The 14,658-nt window shown below is 31.0% G+C and overlaps 1 protein-coding gene across 1 annotated transcript in view; it reads right to left on the bottom strand.

The window, feature by feature from the left end:
• LOC142321818 (elongator complex protein 1-like) overlaps positions 1-14,658 on the bottom strand; it is a 101,319-nt gene that overhangs the window by 7,453 nt on the left and 79,208 nt on the right. Inside the window, exons 13-15 of the mRNA XM_075360245.1 lie at positions 11,977-12,129; positions 5,300-5,369; positions 3,815-3,945 (exon numbers count right to left, since the gene is read on the bottom strand). Coding sequence (XP_075216360.1) covers positions 3,815-3,945; positions 5,300-5,369; positions 11,977-12,129 — 354 coding nt within the window. The remainder of the gene's footprint in view (positions 1-3,814; positions 3,946-5,299; positions 5,370-11,976; positions 12,130-14,658) is intronic.

Raw genomic sequence — 14,658 nt, 5'->3', positions numbered from 1 at the left:
CAATTTAATTACAAACTTCATGATTGAAAATCACTTTGTGCAGGCTTATTAAATAATTGCTACTTACAAAAAAAAAAACTGGCACTGTGGTACAGTAAACTCACACTGACTGGGAGTTGATGGTACTGCACCCAGTCTGGATTATCCAGAGGACATTTGTTGGTTCAAGATGGGCATTGTTTACAATTGCAATATTCGAACAACTGACAAAATCTTTCTTACTATAGTATAGAATAACAACAATTAACAAATAACATATATTTTAAGTAACTATATTGTTAAAATTATAGGAATTATTATTTAATAATCCCTATAATAATTATATTCATATCATAATTATTACAGAATTAAGGATTTAAATAATTCAAGTTTCCAGCTTTTATTTCTAAAAATTTGTTTCTTCTTAATAATTATTATTTAATAATTTACTAGCTACATTTAGCTAAAATTACTGCAGTCAAACATAAATTTGTTTCTACTTTCGTAATTTAAAAGTTTAACGTTATGGATCAAGTGGTACAGTACAGTAATTGAATAATACAAATCACAAAGAACACTAAAATCAAAAAACTTTACTGAAATGTTCAAAAAATATATTTAAAAGAATTACTTACTGTAATCAATATATTTTTAAAAAAGTTCAATTTAAAAAATGATGAATGTTTTTCTGTTTCAATATTGATAAGCACTTCCAAGCTGCAAGATGTAACAAACATTGTAATTTAAATGTTTGTTAGATGACTTGTCTTCTTGTCTCTCTAAGTGGGCAACTAAGTGCTCCAGCATTTCCACAGCTTGAGAATGATTTGGACAAGTTATGTCTTCAATTTCTTCATCCGAGCTATCATCTTGGCTAACCTACAAAGAAGGTGACACCAAACAAGTCTACACAAAGTTGTCTTCAATCAAGATTTCATATCCAATGTTGTTACTACATGTTACCTGTGGAACGATGACTTCATCAGTTACTGCTGAACAGCTGTCCAATTTTTGAACAAAGTTATTGTAAATTTTGGTAATTTTATCAATGAAATTTGATGCAGTGCATGATTCCATCATTGGGGAGACACCTGGCCAAACAGTTTTCCAGCTTTTCAATCATCTTATCAATCTCAAGCTGTGGCACAAAAATAAAAACTTTTCTTACTTTGAATTTTTTAAGAATTTCTGTATAAATTAAATGTTCATCAGCAGCTGCTTATTGTTAAAACACTGAAGTTAACAATCTTTTTCTATATTGCCTTTACAAAGATTCAAAGATCTCCTTGGTTGAGTGGTTGTATGAGAGCACTTACATTTGTGAGCAGAAATTTGACAGACATTACCAGATCACAGTTGTTTTTCTGCTGTAGACATGATGCATTGTCAACGGACAAAACCACCTTTTCTTCTATTTTTTCTTTCAAATATAAAATTGTTATGAAACCAAATTACTTTCCCATCTAGTGCTGTAGCAGAGCTATAATTTTTGAAAGGAAAGTATTGTAATCAGTTCAATTTGGTCAAATGCAATTTTTTAAAAACATCTGAACTCATCCAAGCTAATTTTTGGTACTGTTCTTAGCTGGAAGAGCATCTATGTTAATATTTTTTAGTGTGTGTGGTCTAGCAGACTTCCCTATAAGCAGTAATGAGAACTTTAATCTTCTCGATGCATCTAATGTTATTGCAGAGCAGAAATGTCACTCTCTACTAGATTTACGGCCTTTTTTTTTCAAAACCTGAAAGGTTCAGGTTTTGAGCCCATTGTTTTTGTTAGAAACATTCTAAAAGATAAACTAGTCTTGTCCATGTTAAATATTTGCTCAGCAGCTGAAGTTTCTTCAGCAATAAACTTAAAATTTTTTTAAACTGTCACTAGCTAAACTGTCATTATAAAGACTTCAACACAGACTTTTAATAGGGATATTTGTATCATTTTATCCACCTTGCTAACCAACCATGACTTACAGTAAGTGACGATTCACCTCTTAATGTTTTACTGAGACTTAGAGCTTTTGACTGTAGAATCGGCCCAGTAATTGGAACCCTATGGTTGCGTTATTGAGAAAACCACATACATAAAGGTTTGTCCAAATGGTCATGTTTGGATCTCTTTATTGTTGCTCTATTTCCCAAAATATCTTTAGTGACCATTTTTTAACAAAAGTTTTCAATGGCTTCTCTGTTTTTTCGAGTTGTAAACAGTTTGCTTTACAATTCCTAAACTGTTGACTATCTTTTTTAAGCTACCTCCTTTGTCTAACGGTTGAAGTGCATTAATTTTTTCTTGCATACAAACTGTTAGGCTTTTTTTTTGTCACCATTATCAGTTGCAAAACATAAAACATGCTTGCATGAACATGCACATATAAATGAACAAACACTATACAGTAATTAAACAAAAGAAGAAAAAAATAAAAAAGAAAATTCAAGTACAGTACAGATTTAAAGTATCGTATAACTTAAAGGTCAGTTATTACAACTGGAATTGAAATGATTAACAATCAAATTTGACTGAAGTCTAAAATTATGTGTTGAAAACAGTAAACGAGTAGATAACTGTGAAATGTTTATTATGGTAAATGGTAACTCACTTCCATCAATACAGAATTCTGTAACTTACTGTACTACTGTATTAGTCATTAAATTATGTATAATCAAGAACACAAGTCATTATTCACCTTATTGTCAGCTACACGGCCTACTGTCTACATAAATTTATTATTACTGCATTTACATTTTTTTTTTTATCAAGGCATTTGTGGATCTGAAATCTTTAATACTATATATATTTTTAAATCGATTCAGATCAGTGAGAGTCTGGATTAACGCGAGTTTACTTTTTACTTTTTTAAAATTACTTTTCTAACTATGATTAATTTAGATACTAGTCATTTTCTTCTAATTTTTCATAAAATTACTTGATGCAACGGGAGAAAACTGGAATACCCTTTTACTTTTTTTACATAAATAACTGATTTTTACGTAAACACCTGTTATAACTGTTTTTCTTGTTTGTATTTCAGGTGAAAAACTTTATTCTGCAACAATTTTTAAGTTCAGTTCTATCCCTTTTTCAGTTACAAAAAAAAAATTTGTCCCACTCTAAATTTTTCAGCTGACTCTTCTTATGCACATGTTGTTTTAGTACTTTAAATTTTCTTCTCTTTAGTAACAACTTTCTTTCAGTTTTAACATCTGACTTTTCCCAACAAATGTTTATTAACAGTGAACAACTACTAATACTTAAAAATTAATGCTAGTCAAAAAAGGCAAGTCTTACTAATAATTCATGAAACATCAGAATAAGATATAATAGAATCCATCATTGCCAAAAAAAAAATTAACTTTATTTTTTTTGTTATGCACTAATCTAGAAAATGCAGGTCTGGATAATAGGGGTATTCTATTGCAATTTTAATGCAAGTCATTGTATATAGGGCCAAAGTTATAGAAATATTAGCAAATTATTTTACAACTTGTAGTAAAACAAATAGAAAAAAACATTAGTTGGTCTTCTGTTAAAAATAACTTTTTTATAGAATTAATTAAAATTCATTGAAAAATTCCTTTCTGATCCCTTCATCTTCTGGGAAGATGAAGAAGATTAAATTAAAGTTTAAACCTACAATTAGAAAAGTCACTGGGAGGAGGCTTTAAAAAATTAAAAACGGAACAAGCTGATTCAGAAGACAATAATCTTTATAAACACAATCTCAATCAGATAAGTATAAAATTATGAAATCAGACTATTTCTTATAAATGTCACTGCTCAAGGGCAAATAAAAAATAAAAATGGGCATTAAAACAAATAAATGTAAATGTAGCTTACCAGTCATTTTTTCCAGATCTTTTACAAGTTGTGATATAACTGATAAAAGAGCAAATTCTTCTCTAGGATTTCCTTCCTTTAAGCTCCACATTTTCTTCTGCATTTTTCTAGTATTTTTACTAGACTGAGTACTAAAAAACAAAACAAAAAAAAAAACAGAAATGAATTATAAGCAAAGTTAAAATCTAATTAAAAAAAAAAATCTTCACCCAAGAAACTTTCAATATTTAATAACTTAATTTTTTCTATAAAAATCATTTATTTTCACTAATGATTTAATTTTAATTTAGACATTACTTGTTATTTGCTATATATATATATATTTTTTTTTTTGGGGGGGAGAAAGATGCTTTTGTGTTTTCATTGCCTGGGTCAAAATAATAACAAGAGGTTCTTTCTTGGATATTAAAATATTAGTAAAATAGAGTTAAAATTATGATGAAAACTAAGTATTATCTTAGTTTTAATAAGAAAAAAATTGAAATAGTAAAAGAATGCAACAATTAAGATAATAGATGTAACACGAATAACAAAATAATATCAAAATTTATGATGGGTTAACTTTTATTAAGCAAATTAATTCTTCTTAGAAGTAACAATACCTGGTCTAGTACATTCTTATCATTTCCTAGGACATGCCGTAAGTCCCTCAGCAATTTAAATTTCTGATGTAAGACTACATAACATAAAAGTCAAGCGGGAACATGCTGGGTCATATAGTTTAATAGGTAATAAAAAGTACCTTGTAGGTACCTTGCAGGGGACTTGCATAATGCCATAAAATGCTATCTCCCAAATGCATGGGTCTTTCATTAGTCCTTTTATACAACTAATTTTAATAAAAAAAAAAACAAAAGTTTACATAATTGATCAACGGTATTACCCTCAGACTGCAATTCAAAAATCGTCAACATAGCAGGAATGACTAACTTGACTCTACAAAAAGACTATCTGAAACTTGCACATCAATTCTGTAACAATGATGTTGAATTTATTAATTCTCTACTACTTACATTTGTAGTCAGACATATATGATAAAAAATTAATAAATAATAAAAAAAAGTCATTATAACACTTGTAATTTATTCAAGTTTAATGTTATCAACACCACTTACGTACAGTCAGAATAGTTTCATTTAACCACCATCTAGACAGTAATTAAAATTTTAAGAGCAGAAAATTGAGTATATAACTTCATGTTTTACTATTAATAAACAATAATAATTAATATAGCTCAATTATTAATAATAATAATTTCAAACATAACAAAATTAAAGGTATAAAATATGTTTTCCTAAACTGAAATTCCTTTATATATAAAAAATTCTGGAAGAATATTTAAAAAGACATGAGTAATTTTTTTGTGGACATATGATACAAAGGAAAACAAAAAGGGTTACGTGCACATGAACACATTTAATTCTAATTCAATTATAAGAATCTTAAGCTATCTTTTGAGTTTATCTGTAGTTCACCAAACCTTACCTTCCAGTTCTGGAAGTATTATATGAATTGCTGCTAACACTACTAATATCTGACTGCATGTCACTGATATCTGTAAGAAAATAAAAATTAAATATGAATAATAAAAAAGGGTAAAGTTTAACTAACAATAATAATAAATGCACTATTTTTTTATGTAGAAAACACTGGTAAATAATTAAAACATGAATCCTGAAGAAGTTGGTAAAACTGAATCAGATACAACTTGATGGTTTCACAACTGTTACATCTTTGGGACCCTGTTAATTAAGAGGTGTGAATTTAGAATAAGATGCCATTGGCCAAAGCTACGAGGGTTATTCAAATATAAACTGGAAATTTTACCACGTGGACTGAGGAGGAGCAGTGAATGTGGTGGGGCGCTGGGGTAGTTAGTTGGATATGTGTGGAGGGGAGCAACTAGCCAGCCATATTCATAGGTCACATTCCCACATCAGTAGCAGAATATCTGAGGAGGTACCATTGTCAGTTGTGCAATGAATTATAATCCGATTTCTCGCCAATGAAGGTATCAAATCCTCTGAAATTTTGACTCGACAATACGGAGATGCTACCCTGTAAAAAACTCAAGTGTATGATTGGGCCAAAAATTTCAAAGTGGCTGTGATGCAATGGAGAATGACAGAACTCAAGTGTATGATTGGGCCAAAAATTTCAAAGTGGCTGTGATGCAATGGAGAATGACAGTCACAAACGTTGTCTGCAGACCAGCATCAATGACGACAACATTCAGGCCGTTGGTGACCTTGTGGAGGGCGACTGCTGCATAATTGTAACTGAAATTGCATCAGAAGTAGACACGTGTTGCGAGTGTGCATACAATGTTATCAGACTACTGGATACAGCAATGTCGGGAACGTGTGTTCCAAGTCTTCTACCTGAAGCACAGAGAAATGTTTGGAAAGACGTATGTCACTGGCTTCTAAATCACTTTGAGGAATTAGGAGAGGCATTTTTGAAATGTACTGTGACCTACGATAAAACATGGTACCCCTATTACACCCTGAAAAGCAAGAGAACAAGTGTGTAGTGGTGAAAATGGTGGGGGAGGGGCACCAATCAAGGGCAAGAAACACTTGTCAGCTGTAAAAATTCCGGCAACTGTCTTTCGGGACTCAAAAGGTGTGATGCTGATTGGCTTTCTGTATGAATGAGAGATGATTAATGTGGTATACCACTGCTAGTAGTTGGATGATGTCAGGGCTGCTTATTGCAACAGACAAAACCAGCAATTGATTCGCAAAGTTCTCCTTCTCCATGACAATGTACGACTGCATTCAGCAGCTTAGACTCATGACAAACTCACTAAAATTTATTGAACACTCACGTTATAGTCCAGACTTGCCACCGTGTGATTTCCACATGTTTTGTTGAAAGAAGCTTTAGAAGACCAATTGTTTTGTTTTTTTTTTTTTATGAGGTGATCAGGAAGCTACCTGTCCAGTGGAGGAAAAGTATTTCTGTTGGAGGACACTATGTAGAAAAAAAAAAGGTAATTTGTTTGTAATTTTATCTAATATCAATAAAGCTATGTAAATAAATTCCAGTTTATATTTGCAGGATATAATGTTTGTCTGTAATAAAGCAGCCCTGTAGAGCACTAAAGACTGTTATTCACTGTTGTGTAGAAATTACATTTCCTTACAACCTGATGCTCTCTCAATACTTCATCATTTCAGGAAGTAACATCCTGGAAACTGAAGGTTGTAAAGTAAGGTTAAAGGTCAATGGCAAAGTCATGCTTAATAAAATGGTTTTTCTAGACCACCAAAGTTAAATTTGTTTGTTTTTTTTTTTTTTTTTTTTTTTTTTTTTTTTTTTTTTTTTTTTTGTGTAGTTTCACTACACCTGCTTGAGAATTATTTAGAATAAATTTTTTTTATAAATGATTATACTTAACAAAATACTGTTACTTATATTTTAATAATTAACTGACTTGAAAAAATTGAAATATAACAGTTTTAGCCCTGGTATAAAAGTCAACTTATGTACAGGGTCATCATAAAAGAATATGGAGGGGTTTAAGAAATTAGATCAGGGCATTAAGGACATTTTGAGAAATTATGTTTATAGTACTGTAAGTCTTCATTCAAAAATTTTAACAACCATTCTAACCATTGCATCAGCCTCTGTATTATTTCTGGGGTATATTTCTTTGTTCACTATGTTTTTATTATTCAAGAAAAAGCAGATTGTTGGGAGACAAGCCAAAACCTATCATTAATTTTAGTTCCACATGCATTTTGACATACATACAAAAAAGAACCAACACAAGAAAAGAATGTACAATGCTGGTTCAATCAGTTAAAGAAAGAGATATGTTTTCAAACAGAAATTACCTGGAAGGCAACCAGTATTAAATGAATTAGACTTATCTGCAAACAGAAATCCTAATAAATGCATAGTTCGTCAAGCATTGACTTACAAATTATAAAAGAAATTTAAATATATAAAAAGTGAAAAAAAAAGTTTGCATTTACAAGCATAAAAAATTTGTACATAACAAACATTATGCATTAACAACATTATTCTTTCCTGGAGTTAATGCTGTTTGGTTTGGTCTCTCTTTCGTATGTAATGATTTTTTCAGTATCTGCTGTTTCACTTATTAAGAAAATAACAGTTTTTGGTGAAACCAAATTGAAAACCTACCAACAGAGGAATTACTTTTAAGTCACCACTGATATTCGACTGAAATTTTTCATACTTTATTTTATCTAGCAGAAGTTTTATGTTTCTTACAGATCTGTAGTGTAAGCTAGTGGCACTGATCCCAATGTAAAGAAACTCATCCCGATGCAAAGAATCATGGCCTTCATAATAGTGTTAGAGTAATCAATAAACAAATGCTACTCCACTGTTTTGTACTCATGACCAAATAAATCCATTACAGGCAAAACATTATTACAAACAACAAGTCCATCTCAAATACAAAGAAATTCTTGAAGTCATTAAGCCTATTTCTAAAAACATACTTTTGTTTCGTGGTGTAGGAGGTTCCAACCTTTTAATCATGATCCTAAAAGTTCTGCCTCCTTTTTTGATAAATTCGGATCTCGTACAAGGTCACTGAGGTCCCCTTTTGTAACTAAATGTGGTTCACCAGACGAACACAAAGCTTCATAGTTAGGATCAACCCTAATGTCATCATTATACTCTGCCAAATCTTTGTGTTGTTGATCATCGCTAAGTATGATATTTTCTGGTGGTTTAAGCACAGGGAGGTTCTTCACTGTGAGTTACATGCCTCATGGCAGATGGTAAATTAGGGTATGAAATAGTAGGCTTTGATTTTGAACTAATGCCTACAATATTAGTGAGACAAATTAATAATCGGTGGCATAATCTTTTGGTTCTCGCCAAATCATTGGAACAGTTAAGTTCATGTGCTGAGAACCCTTTGACCAGCTTGTAAAGTCTGACACAAGTAGGCACAACAAATGTGATGGGCCCAATGTTTGTCTTGGTCACCAACTTTGCAGCCAAAATAAAGCTTATAACATTTTTTGATGAGAGGAGTAAAACTACGTTTCTGAAATTTAAATGCTACCTCACCACAAATGTAGCAAAAGCTATCAAGGAGAAGTACATAATTTCTAGGCATTTTGCAAAATCACACAACAAAAAATATTCACTACATGCCTTGGAATCAAAAGATGAAATGTAAATTTAGAATACGTCATAACTGAGAAACGTTTACACTGAACTATATTATATCAACACATACACACGAAAGATATACAGATGCTAACAGAGTGAACAATGAACACAAACTGGCTATGGCTTGAACAGTAACAAGATATTATAATCAAAACAGATGTTGCTTGTAACATCACTTTGACAAACAATGATGACTAACTCTGTAAGAAAGACATCTTCTGACTCATTTTGGAATTGCATCATCCAGTAGTTATGACAAATTGTATTGTCTATGTCGTCATTGAGACCTTCTTTCATAGTATACTATCATTTTTAAATGCTTAATCAATACAATTTTTTTATTCATTTATATATTATAAATGCAAAATACCATAACATAATTTCCATAATGTATATTACAGTGAAAACAGGGTGTAACTTGAAAACATTTTTGATTTCAAGAGGAAAATACATAAAGAAATCACTTCTACTTCTTCTGGGACAACAATTTGTATATCAGTGTTATACAATAAAACTATTCGAGATGAAGAATTTGAGAATAAAACAATATACATAAAAATAGTTTTTTATTGAATTCATGGTTTACCTTCTTTATGATGACCATGTATTTTCAGTTTTATATTTTTTATCCCACAATCTTGACTTAAATATGCCAGGGTATAGAAATTAGAGCATTTGTAATTTTATATGCTATATTTATAATATAATTTTATTGTCAAAAGTGTGAGGAAAATTGTTAACATTTCACTTGTAAATTAAAAATATAGTACGATATTAAATCCAGGGCAAAAGATCTGCGATTATAGAATACAAAAATGATTAGTATTTATATGCAACTGATCATTGGACTTCTTCAAAGACTGGGTCTTGATCATATATAATAAATGATACATAAATAGTCTGTATATGTACTGGAAATTAATATAATTTAAGTGATTCATTCCTCTTATTGTTTAAATCAATTTTTTTCTTTTTTGGGAATGAAGGGGATCTTTCAAACCTTTAGTAAGTAACAGAAAATATACCACAACTATAGACTGATATAAGCTGATGAGTTTGATGTTTTATAATTTGCTTCATGAGCGGTATTATTTTGGTTCTTTTCTGTTATCCTCCTCACCACCTTATAACCTCATTTCCATTACTGCCCCCCTCCCAATGTAGCTTATAATACCGATTTATTAAAACTTACACAAACATTATAATGTGATATATAATACACTGTGGACAGGTTTGGTTGGATTAAATAAAATTATCGGAAGTGTGGAAAAAACAAAAGCTGTATTTATGTTATAAGAATGTTTCCATCAAATTCTGTTTGCAGATTTATAAGGCTGAATTCATGTTTAAATATGCCAACAGAATTTGATGGTGAGATTCTTATTAAAATTATTTAAGCCGGTATACAAAGATAAGATATGATAAATTGTTATTGTATACTTTTTCATTCTTGATAGAATGAATATTTGTTCTAATTTACTTTAAACTAGCAGACCCGACAATATTTCGCTGTTGCTAGATTTCAGTATATATGTATACAGAAAGAGAGAGATTAAATGAACACAATTGAATGTTCGATAAAACATTAATAAAATGAACATTACAGAACTTTACAAAATTTAACCTTTCCCTTTTTATATATATATTATTTTTGTTGTATTTTTAATCATTTTTTTATATTTCTGGTTTTATTTTTATTTATTTAGCTGTTTTTTGTTATCTTTTCTTATAACATGCCTCACTGTAACCAGATTGGTTCAGTGGGTATGCAGTTATTAATTCATTTAATTGAATAAAACACATCAATTTTTATCTCAAATAAGTCAAAATAAGACTTACAAAAGAGTAGCAATGTAGATAAAATCAAATTCCTTAACATTTGGAGGCAGCAGTAAAAGTAAGGGACTTTTCTGTAATTAGACTACAAATAATAAAAATGATGATTTCTTTGTGAAGAGCGTGTACTCATAAAAAAATTGTCAGAATGAATTTTTTAACACTAATCATTACTCAATGAATTATTTGTCTTTGAGTGTTTATAAACAGCTATTATAAAAATGACTAAGAAAATAAATGGAATAATGAGTTTAAACAAAAACAAACATTTTGCTAGAAATGAAAATGAAAGAAAAACGTTGCAATAGTATAAATAGAGAAATCTAAATGACATTTTCTAGACTTATAACTGATGCTGAATGTCTCAAGTAGAAGTGTTCTTTAATGACAGGAATTCAACTGAAAAAAATTACAAATTTGGTTATGCCTTACAACTAGTATCTTGATCTTGTTATGTTACCTCTGACCTAACTTCATTGATGACATGACAATTTTCTCCAGGTAGATATTTTTTTTACTCTGTCAAAAATTTCAACTCTTAATAAAATATCTGAGCTATGCAAAAGATGGCCCAAACCTCCCAAACAAATATTTACTTTTATGAGATAAGACAATGTGTAGTTGGAAGTTATTGTACAAGGTTTCTTATGTAATTGATTTCTTCCTGTTTTTATCACACAATAAAAAGACAATCTTCTGTGGAGAGGTTATAGCATCTTTGCTTCTCATTTATAAAAAAAGTATTAATATTTTTCTTACAAAGCCAGTTCTTGGCAAGACATTTTTTTTTTCAGGTTGAGGTTCTAAATTTTTCTACCGATGATGAACATAAAAAAAAATTCAATACCATCTTTTTCCATAAGTAGGAAAAAGATGGTATAGAATTAGTAAGATGGTATTAAATTTTAACAGATGTTACCCCTTTTAAACATAGGAATCGGATACATAAACACACTTCACACTAGGTAAAATTCAAAAGACGTGGCCATTTTAAACATCTGCAATCACAATGAGGCCTGGGTGTATTACACTCATTATACAGCTCCTTTCAGCCATGACAGTGCTAATTGTAAAAATAGTTCATTCCGTTGAATTTTGGAATTACAAAATTTGTAAAATTAATGTAATAAAGTCATGCATAAAAAAAGCTAATTGATACTAACCGATATCAGACACTGGTTGCTCTTTTTTTTTTGCTTTCTGTAAACGAAGCTCAGTTAATCTTGTTATATATTTTTTTATTTTTTCAAGATTTTCTTTTAAGAAATCTAAAATAGATGTAGCTTCTTCCTTAACAAATGGCATTACGGCAGATTCTGAAAATCATAAATTTAAATTAGCTAAAAGGATTTAAATATAAAGATGGACTTATATATTCAGGTACTTTAATTGCAAAGAGAAAAACTTTCCCATGTTATACAGAAGTTCACTTGGTTCGTGACAATTTACAGTAATGGCATGCATGGGTTTATTCGTTTCTAGTATCTCCTTCTCTTTATTAAAAGAAACTTTAATTGTAACATAATCACTGGTGAAATATAAATGTATTTTGTTCTTTATTTACAAATCAAAGAGAAACTTCATTCCTTTTTTAGCTGTTCAATATCTACAAGTGCATTTTTGATAGGTTGGCAGTATCACTATTGTTACAATTTTGTGGCTATATTTACTAAAAGTTTTGTTTTAGTTTGTGACTGTGGTCAATTGCATATTTCTTGACTTGCATGATTTTTTGTCTTGGGAAAGTATTAATTTATTTCTTCATAAAGCAGAATTTTTTGTAATTGGTAAATAATTTGTACCAATCATATTTCTGATCTAGACTGCCTAAGCAGTAATCCATTTTTGAATAACCAATCAATATTTGAAAATTAACCAGAAATCAAAAAGGAAGGTTTAAAAAATAAACAAAAGAGTTAAAGAAACATCAATATATGGTGATACATAAAACTTAAATTTAAGATAAAACTCAGCAAAGTGAAAACTAGAATACTTATCTTCTAGCCAGTAGTTAGAAGGATCAATACATCACTGAGAACTGTACTGGCAATAACCAGATCAAGTGAAGGAAAAATCTTTCTAAATGGGTGATAGATTTACTTACAATATCAGTTTATTTGAGTGTCATTCCCAATTTTTCATTCCAATATATACTTTTTTCCCTAGTACAGAGTATTATAAATTCAACTTTAATCATTAAACCAATCATAAAGTTGAATTTATAACTCAATCTTATGACTGTTCAACAACTTCAAATAATGTTTGTCCCAGCTATAGAGTGTAGAAAACATGCATTTAAGTTAAATTTTCTACCATATGCTGGATGTGAAGGAAGATTATGGTTGCATTAATAGCCCACTCATATTTAACTTACTGTGATAAATAAAAAAAAAATAAAAAATTAAGTAACCTTGTACTGGTAAGGTTTTCTGAAGATGTTTTATTTATATAATAATAATAATAGTTTTATTCTTATCTTTTACAAAGTACATATTTCTTAGAAAATTGCATTGTAACTTAGTAGAAATTCTCACAAACCTAAAATAAAATACATATACTTTATAACATAAATAATATATGCACAGCCATATAGAATTATACTTGTTTAATATTATATATTAATCCTTAAACTCTAAGGGGGCCTCTCCACCCACTGACACAGTTTTCCCCCCTCCATGGTTGGATCTTTTCTCTATTTGCCTGCCTCCAATCCCCAGGAGGGGCTTCTTTGTAATTGGCCCCTCCAGCTATTCTTAACTACTGATTTTGCAGTCATAAACGCTGAAGTTCCAGCCTCATCTACGCAATTCGTTCTGTCCAACAGTATACTGGGTGAAATCTGTTATTATACTGTCGGATTTGCAAGATCCCATGAACTATCAGATTCTGGAGGATCTCCAGTGATAATCTCCTACCGTTACTGATTTGTCTTGCCACGTTTAAGATCACTGTTGCCACTGTTTCTACATCAACTTCAAGGCAACCATCCAAAGCTGTGGTTCTTTGATTTCAAGAAGCGAGGCAAAATGATTGCTTGCTGTCTCATCCTGAATAACCTACCAACTACATCTGGTGTGATCCCACCTAACATTCAAAATGGTCAAGTCCAGGACTGAAGTATGTTTTCTTGCTTCATAAGTCGGTGTTTGGTCATTTAGACAATAAAGACCATTCATCATCATAACCTCCAAAAGGACTTCACCTCTTCTATTTGTATAAGAACTGCCAGCGACTACAGTTTTACAATTCAAGTCGCCCATCAAGATTGTCTTCTTGGGGAATCTGGCTGACATCTTGTAGTTTCCTGATAAACGCCTCGAACTCGTGAAATTTGCAGTTTGGGCTGACGTAGGTCCCAAACAACAAAGCTTCTGGTAACTATACTGCTATCACACCATCTCCTCTATTAAACAACTACCAGCCCCACCTGCCGCCGAGATTCTGGATGGCGACATACCCCATCGTATCTGAACACCAAATGCTTGTGGTCGCTGTAAATCTGTTAGGCTCTGTTGTTACGAGGATGTCTGTGCCAAGACCCTCGCCATTTCCCCCACTAAATCGTGGGAGAGAATACTATGATCTGCATTAGATAGAACCAATTTAATCATTTTTATTTGAGCCGCAAATCATGCCTCCATGAGCCTCGCAAATCATGGTGATCTATACTATTGTAGTCAAGACATCTCTTTCCTTCATGGCATTCCCTAATCTGGTGGCTTTTGCCGCCATAGTTGTAATACAAATCGGTCCTGTTGGGACCCCGGCACTCAGCACTCCTGTGCCCGGAGCCCCAGCACCTGTAACAGCGATAACTTTCTTCCCTGATATAAGCTCGACAGTGA

This window comes from Lycorma delicatula, chromosome 1, assembly GCF_047948215.1.
Source record: "Lycorma delicatula isolate Av1 chromosome 1, ASM4794821v1, whole genome shotgun sequence".
Lineage (NCBI taxonomy): Eukaryota > Metazoa > Arthropoda > Insecta > Hemiptera > Fulgoridae > Lycorma > Lycorma delicatula.
Note: the sequence above shows the minus strand (reverse complement) of the source record. Positions and strands in the feature narration are given on the sequence as shown.